Here is a 20739-nt window from a genome sequence, read left to right as displayed (position 1 = left end):
ATTCTGAAAAATGTACCTGAAAATTACTCAATTTGGAGTTGACACAAAGCAACATTCATGAATGTGAAAACTTGGCAGGGCCCTCTTTAGAAAGACTAAGTGAGGCTTTCCTGGGTAAACAAGCTAATTATAAAACATTTTTGATAAAACATGAACAGACATTTTACCAGAAAACCGCACAAAGCCAGACTTATTGGGGGGGGAGCCTTTTCCAGTTATAGGCAATATCTAGCATACTGAAAATACTTAAAATAATAGTAACTTTACATAGATTTACATATAATTTACGCTGAATGTATTTATTTAGTTTTTTGTTAATATTTCCACTTTAATGCATTTATTTACGGGTATCCTTTCCATGCATGGCTATTTGCTACGTGCGTGTGTTAGCATGGTGGAAACTTCCAGTCTCTCCAGGCTCTCCGATTTCCTCCCACGTAAAAATTTAATTGGCCAATCATCCCAATGAAGGACCCTCCTCCTGAAAGAGCTTTGAGACTCGGTCAGACTCTCCCGGACAAACGACGAACCTGAATGAGCGAATCAATTACTTATCCTTTACCTTGCGGAGAGACGACGTCACGGCCCGCGGCTCCCTGGGAGCCGGCTCCTCCGGCCTCGCCGCCCTTGCGCTTGTCGGCACGTTTGAACACCGACACAGCCGGCGTAGCACCCGCTGCCAGGAACTCGTGCTGGAAGCGCAGCAGGTCGTCCTCCGACTCCCCGGGCTTCGGCCGGGCGAGCATCCTTGCTGGCTTGCCTGCCGCGCGCGGTCTGTTGACGAGCAGCACGAGATTTGCTATGAGACAACTTCATTGCCATTCGTGTGGATTGCTGAGAGACAGATATCTATTTGCCACAATACGACCGAGTCATGCCGGGGCCTTGCTGAGCCAGCCCAGCGCGGCTCAGGAGGTGCCAGGATACTTTACCACTGCAGAAGCAGAGCCATACCACTGCCATTATATGTGATGCACGACTCGAGACGCATGTGGATGATGCAGTAACTTTGTCTTCTGTGTACCGAGATAAAATGTCCCAAGAAATGCACCTGGCCCTGCTTGGCCCCACTATCTAGATTCATACGTCTGGTGAGGTCAATTTATCATGGCTTGATTCTGGTTCAGCATGGCAAATAGAGGAAAATGACTCGTACTGAGGGGCCTACCCTGCCTCGGCGCGGATGTGTTAGAGGAAACGGGGTAAGAGATGCAGCGAGAGACAGAGACACGGAGAGACAAGCACAGAGTAAGACACATATAAACAGGGACGGACAGAGAAAGAGAGATGTAGAGAGACACAGGCAGACAGGTGTAGAGTGAGATATTGAGACAAACACAAACAAGGCGTGGAGCAGGACACATCGCGCCACGCAGAATTCCCCTCCCTCACCCCCTTTTCTGGAGGCCCCCCCGAGTACAAAGTAGGTGCCTCATAGCCCCCTAAGGGCCATCCATTTAGGACGCATGGAGGGGGGGTTAACCCAAATGCGTACGCTTGCGTATGGGGGGGTCTACTGACAATGTACGCATTGGAAACGGGGGGGGGGGGGGGTGGTGAAGCCTCGATAATAATTTGTCTACATTGGCCTTCAAATGAGCAAATGAGTTAGTTAGTCCCGCGGTGAACTATCTATTTGCTTAAACACGTTAATATTATTCATCATTGATCGTTTCTGCGTGGATTAAATATCAACCGTTCTATAGGAATTGGGGGGGAGGGGGGTGCATCAGGCATACGTATGCAGGTGGTGGGGGATGTAAGAGGTTCGCGTGCGTACAGGGAGGGGGTGAGGGGTCAAGCTTTGACAGATTTTTGCGTCCCTACTAAATGGGTGGCCCCCTACCTCGTACTTGGTGATCAGCCCTGTTGGCGAACACTGCAAGGTGTAGCAGGAACGCAAAGTTGTGACCCGGCACTTTGTAAACTCCCAAAGCGGCTGTGCTGGGAGGTGGGCAGCAACCGGCAGTACAGCAAGCAGGTTGCAAACTTATTCTGTGCGGATCTTTGTTACCATGCCGCGTGATAACGTCTTCCCCACGTCGTGTCAGTCATGGGGGGTTGCCGTGTCAGCTCACCAACGCCGATCAGCGTGTGTTGGTGAGGTGGGGAATGATCCCACTCACTGCTGATGTTATCCGCGGCCTGGAATCCAACTCGGCGCTCATCAATTTTCTCACAGCTTAGGGGCCGTCCATAAACGACGTCACGCACCTAGGAGGGGGGTGGGGTCAGACATTTGTGACGATGTGTGACGAGGGGGGGGGGTTCAGAAATGTGACGTAACATCAAAATGCGCAACTTTAAATAAATATAGACAACACGTTGTACTTAGACTTTTTGATGTTTTCTCTTACAACATCAGAGTGCAGCGCCACATTCAACATGCACTACAAGGACAATAGTTTAAAGCGATTTGAAGCATGTTTCATTTTTTTTGGGGGGGGGGGGCAGAGCTTTGTGACGTCATATTTGAGGTGGGGGGGGAGTCTGACTTTTTGTGACGCCGTGTGACGAGGAGGGGGGGAGGTCAAAAAATCGCGTGACGTCATTTATGGACGGCCCCTTAACCTTCGAAGCTCTCGCTAGAAGCTACGCAAGGCGTACGAGCCTGGGCAGCGCCGGTATGGGCGAATGTAATCGTTGTTGCTGCACTATGCTCCAGCGTTCGCTCATTGACAAGGCCGCTTTTAATTACAATCGCTAACTTTATAGTCGTGAATATGGCGAGGCTGTAGAGCCCTGAAACTCCCTCCTCACGGTGCGAATCATCCACACGCGACGCAGGCCGCAGGCTTTGTGAGCACTGCACCAAAGCAAGCGTGGGCTCGCTGTACCCACAACCCGCGGCTCGAGTATACGAATGGCACGGCTGTAAGCCTCGTAAGGGCTGGTCGGATAACGATGGCGATAATAGGACATCGCAAACTATCACCTGGAATTAGTAGACTCCCAGATTCCAACATAGAGGCGGCAGCAGCAGCAGCGGCCGTCAATGTGATCTCAGCTCGTGCGCGCGATTCTTCCTTAGACGTCGTAACGATTCGATTCCGTTAATATGGCTGAAGGTGAATCGAAGTGCGCGCTTAAGGGAATCGATTCCGAATGTTGACAACCCGGAGTGCTGCGCGTGCCTGTGTGCGGTGACGAGAGGTGGGACAAAGTCATTGTTATGCAAGTCCAAGTCGAGTCGCAAGTCATCAAATTCATGACTCGAGTCTGACTCGAGTCCAAGTCACATGACTCGAGTCCACATCTCAGAGGTGGGACAAAGTCATTGTTATGCAAGTCCAAGTCGAGTCGCAAGTCATCAAATTCATGACTCGAGTCTGACTCGAGTCCAAGTCACATGACTCGAGTCCACATCTCAGAGGTGGGACAAAGTCATTGTTATGCAAGTCCAAGTCGAGTCGCAAGTCATCAAATTCATGACTCGAGTCTGACTCGAGTCCAAGTCACATGACTCGAGTCCACACCTCTGGCGGTGACGATTCTAGATTTGAAGCTTTCGTGACTGCAAGGATTCATACTCTTAGGTTTTTTCGGTAAAGTCACGTAGGTATAAAAAAAATGAAAAAAATATATAATAATATATATAATAAATAATATAATAACATTTGCATTTAAATAAATCAATTAAATCACGACGTTTCGGAGGCAACACAAGTCTCCGTCTTCAGGTGGGACCGTCACAGCCAAATTTACTGTATCAAGTGAGGAAAAGTCCAAGAGACAAGATCTTATATACGAGTTAAGGGGGGGAGGGGCTTATCTGAATGTGATAGCCAATGCATGGAACGGTGGAGGGGGGCGGGGCTAAAAGAGAACAATGGTGCACATCGACTCGGGGTTGTGGCCGGTGTTAGCTGATAATAAACATAAACAAGTATAACCCGTAAAAACAAAGTTTTTCACTATAAATCCTTTATATGCGTGGCGGCTAGAGTCCTCTCGTCCTCTGGCTTGGGGTGGCTGTCACCTATGGGTCAGATGATTGCATTGCACCATTAAGCAATTGGTAATTAAATATAATATTTTTGTCCTAAAAAGTGTAAAATTTTGGAAAAACATTTTCACGAACATTAATTGTCACGCACAACGAGTCTGTGTGGAAAATGTCAGCTCGATTGGATCACGGGAAGTGGGTTAAAAAATGACCGAAAGATTTGCACGGTCGTAAGCAAGCAAGCGAACTTAATATAAAGGATTTAAAAAGCAGCACTGTTAAACGCTGGGGATGTCAACACTCGGTAAAGTAGAATAGTACCTGTCAAATAAGATGGTACAAATATGCGTAGTTAAATCTTTTTTTACATGGTTAATAACATATTTCCAAATGATTGCTCAATTTGTGCCCATCATCACGGTTGAAGTTGTGTTTGTATATCTGGATGGCCTCGTGTACAAACCTTTGATGATGCGGAGACAATGCCAGTGTGATGACGTCACGCACCTACGGGGGGTGGGTCAGATATTTGTGACGATGTGTGACGAGGGGAGGGGGGAGGTTGAGAAATTTTACGTCACATAAAAATGCCCAACTTTAAATAAATATTGACAACACGTTGTATGTAATTAAATAGACTTTTAAGTAATGTTTTCTTCGACAACATCAGAGTGCAGCGCCACGTTAAATACGCACTACAATGGCAATAGTTTAATGCGATTTGAAGCATGTTTAATTTTCAAAATGTACATATGGTTTTGGGGGGGTCTGACTTTTTGTGACGCCGTGTGATGAGGGGGGGGGGGTCAAAAATTGTCCAAAATCGCGTGACGTCATTTATGGACGGCCCCTAAGGAGGCGATTGACTGCCGATGATGAGTGAGCGACTGTACCAAGACTGTTGATTGTGAATACAATACACTGAACGCCCCTGACTTCGTTAGTTCTCAGAAGCTAAGCAGCTTTGTATTTATTACTCTTAGTTTTTTTCGGTAAAGTCACGTAGGTAAAAAATAAAATTAAAATTAATAAAAGTAATAATACAAATAAAATAATAAATCATTTATTAATTTTGATTGTATTTTTTACCTACGTGACTTTACCGAAAAAACCTAAGAGTATGAATCCTTGCAGCCACGAAAGCTTCAAATCTAGAATTGTATTTATTCGTCCTTGGATGGGTGACCGCCACCACGGCTTGCCAAGTGTTGTACGACTGGGGTACAAGATGGCCAGGAGATGGCAGTGTTGAGTGTCACCCTCTCGTGTCCGTACACGGTGTCTTCTCTGGGTGCTCCAACTTCCTTGCCAATGCAGAAGCCCCCTCTGTGGCAATTGCTTGGCATTAGTCTCGTATAATTATGAATCTCATCTTGTTGAGAACTATGACACTAAATAACGCGTTGACGGGTTGCTGGAGTGAACGTGTTTTAAACATTAACTGGCAAACGACGATTGGTGAGGTCATTCACAGCAGTGGTGGAGGAGTGTGGTGCGAAAATGTTAATGCACACCCCCCCCCCTCCTCTCTTTGTCCAATGTATGACCCCTCTTCATTGCCCACTAACTGGGACCCTCAGGCCCACCGGCCCCGCTGCAGTTGCACCGCCTGCACACTGAACAGGCATGCCACTGGTTCATATGCGGTGCCAGTACACAGGGAGAGACGGAATATCCATCTTGAATTCACGCAGAACCGGCCCTAGACTTTTGGGGGCCCTAAGCAAAATTTGGTTGGAGGCCCCTTTGATGTATGATTTTTTTCACCCACTAGCTAGCAGTGACTCTAGGGGGCCCTCTGCTGGCCACGGGGCCCTTTGCAATTGCAAGGGTCGCTTAGTGGCTGGGCCGGCTCTGAATTCACGCACCGATAATGAGAGCTGCAACAGATAGACTACAATTCAGATTTGTAACACACTTTCTTTTAACCCCATAATCTACATTTTAGATGACAAACTACATAAGCAAAATAATAATAATAGATTGACAACCGAATACTTTGATTTGTTTTTATTGCCCATATCAGTAATATTCAAAATTAAATAACTTTACACATTTTACGTACATGACCGCATTTGACATTAAGTTGGACTGTGAATTGTGGATATCAGTGTCCTGAGATGTGAGTGATACATGCATCTCCACAGCTGCCAAACGATAAATTAACCACAGATACAGAGTGTGTATTGAGCGGTCTCAATTACTAACAGACGTCTCATACGATAAAGTGCATCCTGGTGCTGAGAGAGGTACACAAACAGCCACGGCTCAGCACAAAATTGCGTCCTCGGATGAGATTTTTGGATGAAAGCCACGTGGCTGGAAATACCGGAGTCTGCAGTTTGTTACACCACACAGCAACACTACATCGGCTGCACTATCTCAAGTTACGGTGGCGAGATGGTAACACTAGTGCTTTACAGCAAGCAGAGCCTGGGTTCGACTCCCAACTGTGGGTGCCCTTCTGCAAGGAGTTTGTATATTCTCCGATCGTTCTGCATGGATTTCGTCTGGGTTCTCCGTTGTTGTTTTTTTCTTTCCCATAGCTAAAATTATCACACAATGTAACGGTTATTGGCCAAAACATCGCAATGCTGAAAAATGACCTGAAAATTATTCAATTGGAATTATACAGAGCAGCATCATCGCCGCCTACTATGAAAACTCGGCAGGATACTCCTGAAAAAGTATTCAGGTTCAGTGAGGCTTCGCTGGGTAAACAAGCATAACAATAAAAAATACAGTGTCACTCATGTGCAGTTAATTTCACACACACAGACATAATAAACACAACATCTAAAGACAGTGTTTAATCTCCTCTTCAACATTTTGTCGCTCTATGGCCACAGAGCTTTGGAATGGTTGTGTTAAGTTAATGGCATCCAACTCAACGGACCATCGTCTGGTCAAACAAACGACATTTACATACAGGTGCCTCGCAAAACCTTGGCCTGGAATTTGCCATCGACTGACTTGGAGTCCTGATTGCATGCACTTTTGATAAACTTGAGTAGCAGACCCAAAAACGTCACAGTTCATCAAGAACAAAGTACTGTGGGTTTTTCACACCTTTTTTTTTCCACCGAATTCACATTAACTTATCAGCAACTAAATAACAACAAAGGTCACTAGCTAAGGCGGAATTGTTCTTTCGTTTTACGTAACACACACACACGCGCGCTTAAACACGACACATTTGTGTTTCTATATAATAGAATAAACATCAGTTACCTGGGGTTCTTTCCTCGTTTTAACGCAATAAATTGTGCGCGTGCCGTTATCGCTAGAAATGCGTCGTCTCGTTTCCTGTGCCACTTTGCAGCGGTGCATATAGCGGCAACCTGCGTGGACGTCTGCCGCTATGTTTATACTCCTTTTGCTTGTTCCATGCCTTTTACTATTTATAATTGTTCATTTAGCTCAATACATTGACCCATTGTACACATATTGACCCCAAAATACATCACCTTCATAATGCGGTTCATATTTTAAATCACTTATTGAATTTCACAAAATTCCCGGATGATGCTGTGTTAATATCCGCTCTTCCGATCCCCACTCCGACTTCCCAAAGCATTATTCCATGACGAGGCACTCCTGACTCCCAAAAGCCCATGTGTCACGTGATACATACCGATTGACGGCGACGCGTTAACAGTTAAACGTATGTCCCGATGTGCCAGTTTCTCACTATAGACAGCTTACTATGACAACATAAATCACGCGCGAAGCATGACATATTTATGGAAAACAGCCAAACGGCAGACCAGAGCAGTACATTTTTTGCCACGGCAATGGTTGTCCCGTTTGTCTGCACACGGGTGTCCAGAATAATTTGAACTGCAACTCGGCATGCGTCCAAACACCGCTTGCTGGTTCTTCAGTATTTATTTGGGAATTGTAATTTGTTGAGTGTCAAAATTGTCACATTTCAGGGGGAAAAGTGATGATATTAAACATCTTAAAATTGTTCTTCTTTCGGTAAAGTCACGTAGATCCCCACTCCGAAAGAACCAAGAAGATGAATCCCTGCAGTCACGAAAGCTTTAAATCGAAATCTTAAAATTGGTTTAAAGAAAAATTTGTACCGTATACATTTTTAATGAAACGTCGACACAATATTACAAAATATGTGAAGGAAAAATGCATCAAATTAAAGTTGTCAATGACATATACATATCCATTTTCACGTGCTGTGAATTTATTATATAGGAAAAAGCACTTTGACTTACGTGAGCCTTGATATAACGATATCCCATAAGTCTTAACATAGAGCATGTTCTTTACCCTTCGTTAATTGGTGAGTATATTTTAAATTCAAGCTACTGATAAATTCGTCAATAGATATCAGGAGTACAAAGACGTGTAATCATGCTTTTAGGGGGCAATCATTCTAAACGTGACATACCATCGCTCGATAAATGCCCCTCAGATTATACCCAAACGCGCTTCCGCTGACCCCACTGATGATGCACCATCCCATCGCTGCACTCTTCGACGTCGTGAACCTATCACGGTTCCTCGCTCGTCTTAGCGGTGTGCACGAGCACGTTCTGCGTACAACGTAGTGCACGAGTGGAATTCATTTGAAGCCGTGGTGTGTGCAATAATACATTTTTTTTTTATAAAGTAACGTAAAAAAAACCAGGTTAATTTTTTTTTTGTAACTAGTATATAGCAACATCGTCATACAACTCCAGTAAACATCTGTGTGTGTGTGTGTGTCATTCACGACGTCCATTCGGTTCACAGATCAACATCAGCCTCCGGCACCTCGTGTTCATCTTGCTGCCGAGAGAGAGGCCCCACCCGATGTATAGGCAAGCGTGTTCTGTATCGCAATGTGGAGCTGCGCTGTGTGCCATGGACCCGGTACGAAATCTAAGAACGCTATTTACAACACATGTAAGATTTGGTCCTATTTTGCTGTTTATAGTCTGCCTTGCTTATCGTATCGTCGGACAGCCGTCGCCGCATCGCGGCGTAATGGCCACAAGCGGATTCTCTCCATAATCCCAAACATGGGTGGCTTCTGGTGGGCGAGCGGCAGAGGGGGTTCAGGCCAGTGCCTCGGCGTGGGTGGCGTCGGCCCCGGTGCGATGAATGAATTAAACGGGGTCCCCTGTCCGCCGTCTGCGCAGTCCGGGCCCCTCCGGGCCACGGAACACAGCGCTGCGGCCTCCCGCGTGCTCACTCGACGGCTCCGCCCCGCCGAGTTGGGTGCCCGCTACAGAATCGTCTCCATGCTGTGTCCGCGGCTCTGCAGGGATTGGGAAGGCGTCTGCGTGGACGCCGGCTCGGTGCCGACGCAGCCCTCGGTGCGGTGCACGATGAGCACAGGGAAGTAGAGCGCGTCGCAGTAGGCGGGCGGCGGCTCCTCGTGCGCCACGATGTGGTGCCGTGACACGCAGCGCGAGTTCTCGCCGCCGCAGCTACAGTCGCCGTTGGCGTCCGCCACCCGGCCGCCGCTGCCGCACAGCCCGTTGCGCCACGAGCCGTAGAGCCGCGCCAGCGAGAAGCGGCTGGCCGCCAGCGAGAAGCGCGAGCCGCACGTGGTGGTGTTGGTGGCCGCCGTGTTGCCGTTGCTGTTGCTCTGCGAAGCGCCGCGCGAGAAGATGCTGAGGCTGCTGCGCGTGCGGTGGCACCGCTCGCAGTGCCGGATGAAGCCCGAGCCGCTGGCGGCGAGGGCGCCGGCGCTGCCGCCGGCGCCCCCGCCGGCGCCGCACGCCGCGCTCGCCGCCCCCACGGTCATGAGCACCGCCTCGGAGTAGCTGGGCACCAGCTGGCGGTTGGAGCGAATGCGCCACTCGAGCTCGATGCTGTCGACGGTGCTGACGCGCGGGATGCGGCGGCAGGGCGCCGGCTCGTCGGACGGCGTCACGCCGGGCACGTAGTCCAGCCCGAAGAGCTTCTCCACGTGGTAGTGCACGTAGGCCGTGCGGAACTCGATGAGCACGCGCAGCGGCCACGACAGCATCACGACGGCCGCCAGCCAGAAGACGCGGCGCGACACATACCACGGCGGCCGCTCGGGGTCAGAGAAGGCCACGACGCACTCCTTGAACTCGACGTTCTTGAGGTGCATGCCCTCGCGCGCCTCCATGTAGTCGTCGAGGCCCTCGTTCTCGGTGAAGAAGCGGGCGCGCTGCGTGAGGTACGCGTTCTCCGACTCCACGTTGGCGAAGCTGAAGCACTTGGTGAAGCGCAGCTTGGTCACCGGGTGCTGCTCCAGCTCCATCAGCCCCTTGGAGATGTCCTTGACGCCGCAGTTCACGTAGTCGAACTCGGCCTCGGCCACTCGTGTGTTAACTCGCTCGTAGTAGACCTGAGGAGGGGAGAGACACGCGCCGCGCACGCGTCAACCCACGCGTGAACCCACGCGCCCATTGATTTCCACACATGACGACGATGACGATGGCTAAGCGTTTGTAAATGACAATTGTATACTCTTAGGTTTTTTTTTGTAAAGTGACGAAGGTAAAAATAAAGAAATATAATTAGAAAAAAATAAATATATGTATTTATTTATTTATTGTGACGAAGGTGCAAATAAATAGATATATTTATTTACTTTTTTTTACCTATGTCACTTTACCGAAAAAACCTAAGAGTATGAATCCTTGCAGTCACGAAAGCTTCAAATCTAGACTCAACAATTGTATATCTAAAGCGGAGATCTGATTTTCGTTTCAATGAACAGTGCAAAGTGATTTCTAGTTTGCTCGTTGTTATTTGTACCTGGTTGCTCTTGTTAGTGCTGCCCTTACTCGGAAACGCTCATCCAACTGCTGAAGCGATTCGCAAAAGAGATGGCTCAAGATGCTGTACACGAGTGCAGAGTGCAGAGCCGACTGTCAAACACTCTTCACAATGTGGAAGGTGTGTGTATCTCATTGATGCCAGAGAAGAAATTTAATCTGAAGTTATTGGTATCCAATTCGTTCCCTTATGTAGGCTTCCTTTAGTTAAGTCTTCACAAAGTTTCAGTGGCGCATCCAGCCAAACTTTTTGGAGGGGTAAAGTGGATCAGAAATACGTGCATCTAAAATTTTAAGTAGACGTAATAATTATGTTTTTTTGCATCGAATAATTATTAATTTACAATCTTATATTCATCTTTAAAAATCTCAAATGTGCTCTGTGACAGCGGTGTCCAACCGTTCTGGTGTGCGGACAGCTGGTGCTCTCAAAACACTTGGTGGTGTGGGGGCAAAAGGGGACATTCGCCATCCCCTACCCAACCAATATTTATTTTAGTGCCTCTTCGGGTGACTTCACGAACGGAAACCATGACAGAGATGATGGTGAGAACGCTCGGACGGCGGCTTCGTGAGTGCACGCGTCCGTGAGTGAGCGAGTCCGTGAGTGCGCCAGTGAGTGGACGAGTGAGTGCGCGAGTGAGTGAGCGAGTGAGTGCGCGAGTGATTTCGCGAGTGAGTGAGTGAGCGAGTGAGTGCGCGAGTGAGCGAGTAAGGGAGCGGGTGAGCGCGCTGGTGAACGCGCGAGTGAGCGAGCGAGTGAGCGCGCGGGTGAGCGAGCGAGTGAGCGCGAGTGAGCGCGCGGGTGAGCACGTGGGTGAGCGTGTGGGTGAGCGGGCGAGTGAGCGAGCGGGTGAGCGCGCGAGTGAGTGAGCGAGTGATTGCATCAGTGATTGCGCCAGTGATTGCGCGAGTGATTACGCGAGTGAGTGAGTGAGTGCGCGAGTGAGTGAGTGCGCGCGCGCCGACCTGCGTGGTGGTGTAGGCGTCGCCGTTGCGGTAGCGCGTGACCTGGCGCGTGCGCCGCACGTAGTGGTAGCTGATCGCCTTCCACCAGATGCACGGCGTGGCCGCCTGCATGCGCTCGACGCGCTCGTACACGCCACCCGTCTCGGCGCGCTGCTGCGTCTGGCCGCGCGCGTAGCAGTGCCAGCACTCCACGAGGTACACCACGTAGAGCATGAGCAGGAAGGCGAGGGGGATGTACACGTAGCCGCTGGAGCACGGGCTGTGCTGGTAGGCGAGCGGGCGGCCCGCGCGGAACGGCCCGTCGAACGTGAAGACGGTGACGCGCGTCAGCTGGCACCATGCGAGCGCGCCCAGGCAGCCGTACATGAGCACGGAGAGAACCAGGCTCTTCCAGTGCGACTCGCGGCACAGCGCCTCGCTCAGGGACTGCCGCACAGGCCGCTGCTGCACGGACGCCGGGGGGGGGGGTGGGTTGCGGGGAGGGAGGGGGGCAACACGGAGTTAGGAGGCAATGTGACACAATCTCTCTGATGCGCAGCCTCGGGCACTCACGTGACACCGTGTCCGTAGTCGCGGATCGGCTCAGCCTCGAGTAGCTTAATTGCTCTCAAAGATGTGGCTCAGCTCGTGGGATATCCTGTACATGGCTGGCACCATGGCTCAGAGCCGGCTTAAGTTGAGTGCATGGCTTTGAGCCGGCTCAATTCGAGCCTGAGCCGGGCAGTGACTAAGAAACACGAGCTTCTCAACATTGTCGGTGTGGTGGCCTCCCAGTCAAGATCAGAGGTCACCCAACCGCCCCCCGCCCAGGATACCAAGACCACAACTCAAGGACAGAGATCACGCCTCGAGTGAACGTGGTGTCAGTAAGGCGCGTGCTTCACGTAGTGTTTTACTGCAATTAGTCACCGCTCCTCGGTGCTGACGTTCCACATGGACATTCAATCGTTTCCCTGCACGGTATCCATGCCGCAGCTGCGCTTCCTCATGACAGGCCAGGGGGAGCCACGACACGGGTTGAAAACGGCTGCTCTGCATAGAGTTTGCAGACTGCGCAAGCAGCTTTCCGGCTGATTGTTTTCAATCAATTTCATGCAAAACGCCTCGGTCGTTTCAGATGATCAGTCTTCTCGTGTGGGTGAAACGAACGCCATAAAGAGAATTGTGCAAAAGTGTCCGTCCGATGGGTATATTGGCTCCCGTCGTAGGAATGTAGAAAGTTACCCTTAATTCTAGATTTGAAGTTTTCGTGACTGCAAGGATTCATACCCCTTGGTTTTTTCGGTAAAGTCTCGTAGGTAAAAATATGTAATACATTAAATCACGACGTTTCGGGCGCAACATAAGCGTCCTTCTTAAGCGGTTGTGCTTTCGCTAAGTTGTCCCCACCTGAAGAAGGACGATTGTGTTGCGCCCGAAACGTCGTGATTTAATTTATTTTAATTTTTTTACCTACGAGACTTTACCGAAAAAACCAAGGGGTAGGAATGTTACCCTTGGCTGAGCTTTGCCGGTTGTCGAGAAAAATCAGCTGGTTTGTAGTTGCTTGGTGATCCGTGACAGCGCAGGACTATGAGAGATGGTAATGGCCTGGGGAGGCCTTCATCCAGCAGTAAATAGAGCGTAGCTGATGATGACGGTGGTTGAGCGGTAAAATCAGCACTGCCTAACGTTGAAAAGCATGCGGGATACGTTGCCTTTTTTGAGATAAATATAGAATGATATTTTTAAAGGTAGAGGGGGACTTGACTTAAATATTTATGTTTGCCTTTTCAAATGTTTATAAATTAAACATAGCTTTAATGGTACTGTACATTGCGTTTATTTGTACGCGCACATACTTGGGGTTGTCAGCAGCATTGCAGGGATCGGTGTTGACTCAGATCCCAGTTTGTTCTCTGGTATCATCACCCTGAAGGCGTTTATCCACTCGCTCCATCATAACATTACCGTAGACCCCACACCAAAGATGTCATAAGAAGCCCAAAATTAACTTCCGATGAATAATACAAACATCCCGATTGTCCATTGCTTGCGTGAATAACGAATTATTTGATCAGAAAGGCTCCACACGCTTAAATCTTTATTATTCCACAGAGAAGATCGTTTTAAGTTAGGGGCCGTCCATAAATGACGTCACGCGATTTTGGACGATTTTTGACCCCCCCCTCGTCACATGACGTCACAAAGCTCTGCCCCCCCCCAAAAAAAACATGCTTCATATCGCTTTAAACTTTCGTCATTGAAGTGCGTATTTAATGTGGCGCTGCACTCTGATGTTGTAGGAGAAAACATTTATTAAAAAGTCTATTTAATTAAGTAGAACGTGTTGTCTATATTTATTTAAAGTTGCGCATTTTGATGTGACGCCACATTTCTCAACCCCCCTCCCCTCGTCACACATCGTCACAAATGTCTGACCCCCCCCCCCCCTAGGTGCGTGACGTCATTTTTGGACGGCCCCTTACTCTCTACCGTTTTTTTCCTCTTTAATTATCCACGCGAGTTCACACGCAAGTACACCGCGCGTGGAACGGGCAACTCTTGTATGCCACTCAGCGATCTCGACCTCTCGCCCTCTGCCCACGCCTCCTCTCTCGTCCGCCACCTCCCCCACCCCAACCGCCACCAAGACCCTCATCCGCACGCCGTTGTCACATCCTACCCCGACTCGACGACTGCAAACCCTCTCCGCGTCAGAGGTCGCAAACGGGTTTTGATTCCTTACCCGTACCCGGCCGCACCAGGGTCGCAAACGGGTACCCGTACCCGGCCGTACCCGTACCCTACCCGTACCCGATACCCGTACCCTACCCGTACCCGGCCGGGTACGGGTAGGGTACGGGTATCGGGTACCTGATTGCGACCTCTGGGATGAAGCCATGTTGCAGGCACGGGTGGGTTGATTCTAGGAACTTGAATTGCGAGAAGAGACAAGACGTTGGGAAATGAGTGACAAACAGTTACTCACCAGTGACTCACGGCCTACCCGTACCCGTACCCGGCCGCACCAGGGTCACAAACGGGTACCCGTACCCAGCCGTACCCGTACTCTACCCGTACCCGGCCGGGTACGGGTAGGGTACGGGTATCGGGTACCCGGTTGCGACCTCTGCTACGCGTCGGCCTTCCCCACGTCCCTCACCTCTCGTCACACCCTGCAGCTCGGGCTCTAGAACCCAGTTGAGCAAGGGACAATTGAGCGATAGTTGCAAAGGAAGGACTGCCCCTTGACCTCGTATGAGAACCCACCGTGCTGCAGCCATTCACACCGCTGGGTGGACAGAGACGGTGGATTTTAAGAAACTTGCTCCGTCGTTTCAGCAGCCGCGCCCGGAGAACGAACAAGCGACCTCCTGATTGCGAGTCCCACCCGGTACACCACATCCGGTACACATGTCGCTAGGGCTTGGGTAACTACCCAAGTCGACCGGCGAAATTAAGCCCTGCTAATCCTCACATCCTTAGCTCAGAGGGGACTGATAAATTATTCAAAATCCGTTTCGCTCAGAAGCGCGTTTTTTTGTGTTTCTTGGTTTTTCCCCTCTCTCTCTCTCACTGGATCACGGTGTGGTGGCATTGACAAGAGATGATTTTCAACAACAAAAATGCAACCCTCCACGTCGATCCTGCGCTCACCGCGGGCGAGCGAGCGGGCGGGCAGCGATTGATTTTGGGGGGTTTCATCCCTGAGAGCACCGCCACTCCGCACGGCCGCTCCCAGCGCAGACCCCCGCGGCTCTGGGAGAGCGAAGCGGAGTGACACCACCCCCCGCTCCTCCCGCCACCCCCACACGCTGCCAAGTGGAGGTTTCATACTCTATGAATGAATCTTTGCAGTCGCGAAAGCTTCAAATCTAGAATTAAGTGGAGGTTTATTTAACAGAGCTGCTGAGCGCGAGCCAAAATGTCCAAAAGCATCAAAGATGCCAGAAACAAACATTGCAATAGATAATATGAACATACATCTTGTATTAGGTTAACTTCTGTATCACCTACAATTTGTTCTTCCTGGACTTCCTGGAGAAACCATCACTTGGTGTGTCTTTACCCTTACAGTCCTTTCAAACACATCTGGCAAATATGTAAAGGACGTCCGAACTCCATAAATTCTCGGCTGGGACACGCGGAGTGCTTCCTTTGTTCTGACTCAAAACACAAACCGGGCGGCTCTTCACACTCCACGCTGCTGCTGCTGCTACTGCCTCACGTTACCGCCCTCACCTCTCAGCTCAGGCTCTGCCCCCTCCCCCCCTCGCTCCACCGTTTCCAAAGACTTCGAGCTCCTGGAGTACGGTTCGATAGCTGCACCTGCACGCAATCCGCGTGCTGCACTCTCGTGCCGTGCCCACGGTGACTGACGGTGGCTGTTGTTGTTGCTTTATTCTCTCGATCGCGTTCGCTCCGCACGGCGCTCCTCTCCGACCGGTCATCATCACCTCCATCCTGCTCCTCGTTGTTGGCGCAATGTGGCTGTTGGTATTGTTTTCATTGGTACCTTTTGTATTTTTTTCAACACGTGTTTTATGAATTTTGCTATTCTTTGTCCTTTATACGTGAAATTTGTCTTGCACCTCCGACGCATTCTGTCCCGATGTTGACTGCTACCCTGGACGGATCACTCTGAGGCTGTCGCTCTGTGCTGACGCAGCACGGATCTCGCTCGCAAGCTGGCTGGGTAACTGGCTACACGGGAATTTTTGTGCAGCAAAAACAATTTTGAACGATTCATTGAAGCATTAAAAGAGACGACGGGAGGGAATTCAAAAGCGGAGCAGTGCGAAGAAGCAGACAGAGAAGTGTGACCCGCAGTGTGGTGAGTGAGTGATGGTGTGGGTGAATGAGTGGTTGAGTGAGTGAGTGATGTTGTGGGTGAATGAGTGGTTGAGTGAGTGAGTGAGTGTGCTGTTGTCACCCGCAGTGTGGTGAGTGAGTGATTTTGTGGGTGAATGGGTGGTTGAGTGAGTGAGTGAGTGATTTTGTGGGTGAATGGGTGGTTGAGTGAGTGAGTGATGTTGTGGGTGAATGAGTGGTTGAGTGAGTGAGTGATGTTGTGGGTGAATGAGTGGTTGAGTGAGTGAGTGAGTAGGCTGTTGTAACCCGCAGTGTGGTGAGTGAGTGATGTTGTGGGTGAATGGGTGGTTGAGTGAGTGAGTGAGTGATTTTGTGGGTGAATGGGTGGTTGAGTGAGTGAGTTATGTGGGTGAATGAGTGGTTGAGTGAGTGAGTGATGTTGTGGGTGAATGGGTGATTGAGTGAGTGAGTGTGCTGTTGTGACCCGCAGTGTGGTGAGTGAGTGATGTTGTGGGTGAATGAGTGGTTGAGTGAGTGAGTGATGTTGTGGGTGAATGAGTGGTTGAGTGAGTGAGTGATGTTGTGGGTGAATGAGTGGTTGAGTGAGTGAGTGATTTTGTGGGTGAATGGGTGGTTGAGTGATTGAGTGTGCTGTTGTGACCCGCAGTGTGGTGAGTGAGTGATGTTGTGGGTGAATGGGTGGTTGAGTGAGTGAGTGATTTTGTGGGTGAATGGGTGGTTGAGTGATTGAGTGTGCTGTTGTGACCCACAGTGTGGTGAGTGAGTGATGTTGTGGGTGAATGAGTGGTTGAGTGATTGAGTGTGCTGTTGTGACCCACAGTGTGGTGAGTGAGTGATATTGTGGGTGAATGAGTGGTTGAGTGAGTGAGTGTGCTGTTGTGACCCGCAGTGTGGTGAGTGAGTGATGTTGTGGGTGAATGGGTGGTTGAGTGAGTGAGTTTGCTGTTGTAACCCGCAGTGTGGTGAGTGAGTGATGTTGTGGGTGAATGGGTGGTTGAGTGAGTGAGTGATGTTGTGGGTGAATGAGTGGTTGAGTGAGTGAGTGTGCTGTTGTGACCCGCAGTGTGGTGAGTGAGTGATGTTGTGGGTGAATGGGTGGTTGAGTGAGTGAGTGATGTTGTGGGTGAATGGGTGGTTGATTGAGTGAGTGATTTTGTGGGTGAATGGGTGGTTGAGTGAATGTGCTGTTGTGACCTGCAGTACGGTAGTAATTGAACACAGGGATTAATGAGATAAAACGGTCAGTCTGGTAAAGAGTCCTCGACAAAGGTGGAACATTCAATGAGTAAAGTAAAATAGTAGCAATCGAAGAGTTTAAAGAGGCGACTGCCCTTCAGTGAGTGAGTGGTTGCAGTGACTCGGCGAATGCAGGACCATCAACCACCCTGACTCCTACTCCACTCTGACTCCTAACCTGGTCGTGCACCAGTGAGGCGGGTGCGAGGTGCTCCACCCCGGCTCTGACAATAGCAGCAGCAGCAGGCTGGATGTGCACTTCGTGTGAATGTGCAGCCAACACCGATACACATTTTCAATGCAAGGGTCAAGTGAATCAACACCGCGCAGACTCCAGTGCGGCAGGGAGATGCTACGGTGCATGTTACGACTCGCTTAGGTCCCTGACGTTATTGCTTAACCTTGCACACAAACCGCATCCGGTCTTGACGCTGTCCAATACCATCGCGTGGATGAGGCAATTAAAGTGACATAATGTTGACACCATCTTTTGAAGGTTTGCCCTCCGCTCTGACCTTTGGGCTTCTCCTGCCTTTGGGGATAACGATGCATCGACGAGTTTTAATAATTGCCGGGGTATTTAATGGTCTCCTCACCGTGCACGTGCATTTCAAGGCCACGTGTCACTCCGTGCGTTCGCTGCGTGGACGCCCTTGCAAACGAGACGTTCCCTCTCAAGGGACTGTCCGGGTGAATTATTGAAATTTTAATTTTGCACAATGCTTGCTCCGCAAATCACCTATTCATATTGTTTGTCGAGGGCTGCACTGTCGCTGCTGTTACTGGATAATATTGCTCGCGAGAGTGGGAATTATTAATCAGAAACAAATGCAGCTTCTCCGAATGAATCAAAAATGCCTTTGACCAATTCACTGAGATTGAGCCACCTAAACAAAACGTGCCAATTCGTTACTATTTCAGCACACCGGTGTGTTGGAGAGTAAAGCCACAACATTTACAATTCGAGTACGACGTTTCGCTGGTGATTATAACCAGCTTCACCAGGCTATTAACCATTATTGTGAAGAAGTCTTGTTTATTATGGATAATATTGGTCGCGAAAGCCTCCGTGTAGCTGCTGATATTGTGAGAATTATTAATCAAAAACAAACGCAGCTTCTTCGTATGAACCAAAAAAGCATTTGACCAATTCACCGGCATTGCGCCCGATCTCATCAGATGTCAAAAGCTAAGCAGGTGTTTAACCTGGACAGTGCTCGGATGGATCCAGCAGCACCATCATCGTGTGTGCCAGGTTGCCATCGGCGGCTGTGGGGTCGTGCTACTCGAGCCGCTACGGGCGTGTACCCGTGGCAGCAGTGCGCGGTGCGACGCTGGGTTTATCGCGACCGCCGCATTAAAAGTGACAACAACGGCAAACCAAGCCGAGTCAGCGGGCCCGTACAGCGCCCACGCGCCCGTTCCGCACAGATGGACACACCCGGCACGCGCAGCAATTACAGCCGAGGGGAGGGAACGCGCCCGGTAGGAAACACGATCGCACAGAAGATGAAGCGATGAAATCAGCGCACGTGCAGGTGCTATGCGGATCATTGCGTTGCAGGATAGCGAGAGATAGCGACGCCTTGGGGATTGATCACGGCTGAAGATGATGATGACGATCAGATATTAGAAACGACTGAAATTGACTATTTCTGAGATGGGGAGTGATTGTGTTTGTGCACGTGTACTGTCTGTACAATCCAGTGCTGCTCGGTGGCCTCCTCGTGCCCCGTGGGTCGTAGGGTTCCTTGGCCACGCTGCTCGCTGTGGGTCGGTGAAGGCTGTGAGCGTAGACCTGGGAGCGTATTGTAACAATGGAAATTCTTGCACTGTCCTCTGCTGCCCACCACGCAGCCCAGCAGCATTCTATAACACCTGTTACGCATGGCTACCGCCCATCCACGCACGATCCAGGCTCGATCTTGACATTTGACGAGACCGGGCACGTTCCGGGTGAGTCGGTCAGCAGCATTGTTATTTAGCGCGGCCACAGAACCTCCGTTGCTTTGGGAAGACGGAGGCTTGGTGTTGGGGAGGAGGAAGGGGGGGGGGGTGATCGAGAACGCCGCTGTGAGCCACCCTCGTCCAAACGGACGACGAATTTGAACGCGCGCCGAGAACGAAGCCGCGGTGGGGTCGCGCTAAAGGTCAATTTGAAAACAAACGGCTTCCCTTGCCGTGCTCGGAATCTAAAGTGACGGCCATCGACCAATGTGGAATTTTATAGCGAGCAACCCAGCGTATCGCCCACAATTGAATCTGTTGCATCGACAGCTGTCGGGAAACCTGAGTGTGGTGATTTTTTTGGGGTTAAAACGATCGATAAATTTAGATGGGCGATGTGAACAGATTGTTGATGTATACAGTGCATTCCAAGAAATTAACCGTGCAGTATAATTAAGACGCGTACAAAATGCAAACTCACCGTGCAAGGATAATGCAACTGGATTATTAAATGGAGATTGGGATTTAAGATTAGCACGGTGGGTTTCTTTTGGCAATTATTTTTTCGGGAGAACATTTTGTAAATGTTTGTGAAGAAAATTGATCTTCTCCCTACTCTCCCATCGCTAAATTCTTCCTTAATCATCAAAAGAGGAACCCCCTGTTCGCGCGCACGATATCAACACGTCCTCTTTCCTCTACGAGCCTCGAGATGCGACTGTCATTCGCAAGCGCTGCGTCTCACAAAGGTGCAAAAGAATTCCTCTGAAATATTCTTAGGTTTTTTTCGGTAAAGTCACGTAGGTAAAAAAATTATAATAAAAGTAACATAAAAATACTTGATACAGCTATCGTGCTGTGACGGTTCCACCTGAAGACGGAAGCTTGTGTTGCCTCGGAAACGTCGTGATTATTTTTTATTTAATTTTCATTTTACTTTTATTAATTTAAATTAAAAAATTTTACCTACTTGACTTTACCGAAAAAAATCTAAGAATATGAATCCTTGCAGTCACGAAAGCTTCAAATCTAGAATTAATTCCTCTGAAAATTGAAGCCCACCCAGGC

General features: G+C 49.6%; 2 protein-coding genes across 5 annotated transcripts in view; both read right to left on the bottom strand.

Annotated features, from left to right (window-relative positions):
• The window catches only part of RPAP1 (RNA polymerase II associated protein 1), a 36516-nt gene extending 33496 nt beyond the window's left edge, over positions 1 to 3020 (bottom strand). The window contains exons 1-3 of one of the 3 annotated variants that reach the window (XM_078864537.1): positions 2936 to 3020; positions 2127 to 2214; positions 563 to 774 (exon numbers count right to left, since the gene is read on the bottom strand). In XM_078864537.1, coding sequence (XP_078720663.1) covers positions 563 to 746 — 184 coding nt within the window. In that variant the 5' untranslated portion in view covers positions 747 to 774; positions 2127 to 2214; positions 2936 to 3020. Of the gene's footprint in view, positions 1 to 562; positions 775 to 2078; positions 2215 to 2935 lie in introns of all 3 variants that reach the window. The other 2 variants (XM_078864536.1, XM_078864538.1) reach the window with 2 other exon arrangements.
• Positions 3021 to 8658: 5638 nt separating this feature from the next.
• LOC144937196 (transmembrane protein 151B-like) overlaps positions 8659 to 20739 on the bottom strand; it is a 34364-nt gene continuing 22283 nt past the window's right edge. The window contains exons 2-3 of one of the 2 annotated variants that reach the window (XM_078864533.1): positions 11674 to 12114; positions 8659 to 10271 (exon numbers count right to left, since the gene is read on the bottom strand). In XM_078864533.1, the coding sequence (XP_078720659.1) occupies positions 9174 to 10271; positions 11674 to 12114 (1539 nt within the window). In that variant the 3' untranslated portion in view covers positions 8659 to 9173. Of the gene's footprint in view, positions 10272 to 11673; positions 12118 to 20739 lie in introns of both variants that reach the window. The other variant, XM_078864532.1, reaches the window with a different exon arrangement.

The sequence above is a fragment of the Lampetra fluviatilis genome, chromosome 18 (genome assembly GCF_964198595.1).
Source record: "Lampetra fluviatilis chromosome 18, kcLamFluv1.1, whole genome shotgun sequence".
NCBI lineage: Eukaryota > Metazoa > Chordata > Hyperoartia > Petromyzontiformes > Petromyzontidae > Lampetra > Lampetra fluviatilis.
This window is presented reverse-complemented; position numbering and strand designations above follow the sequence as displayed.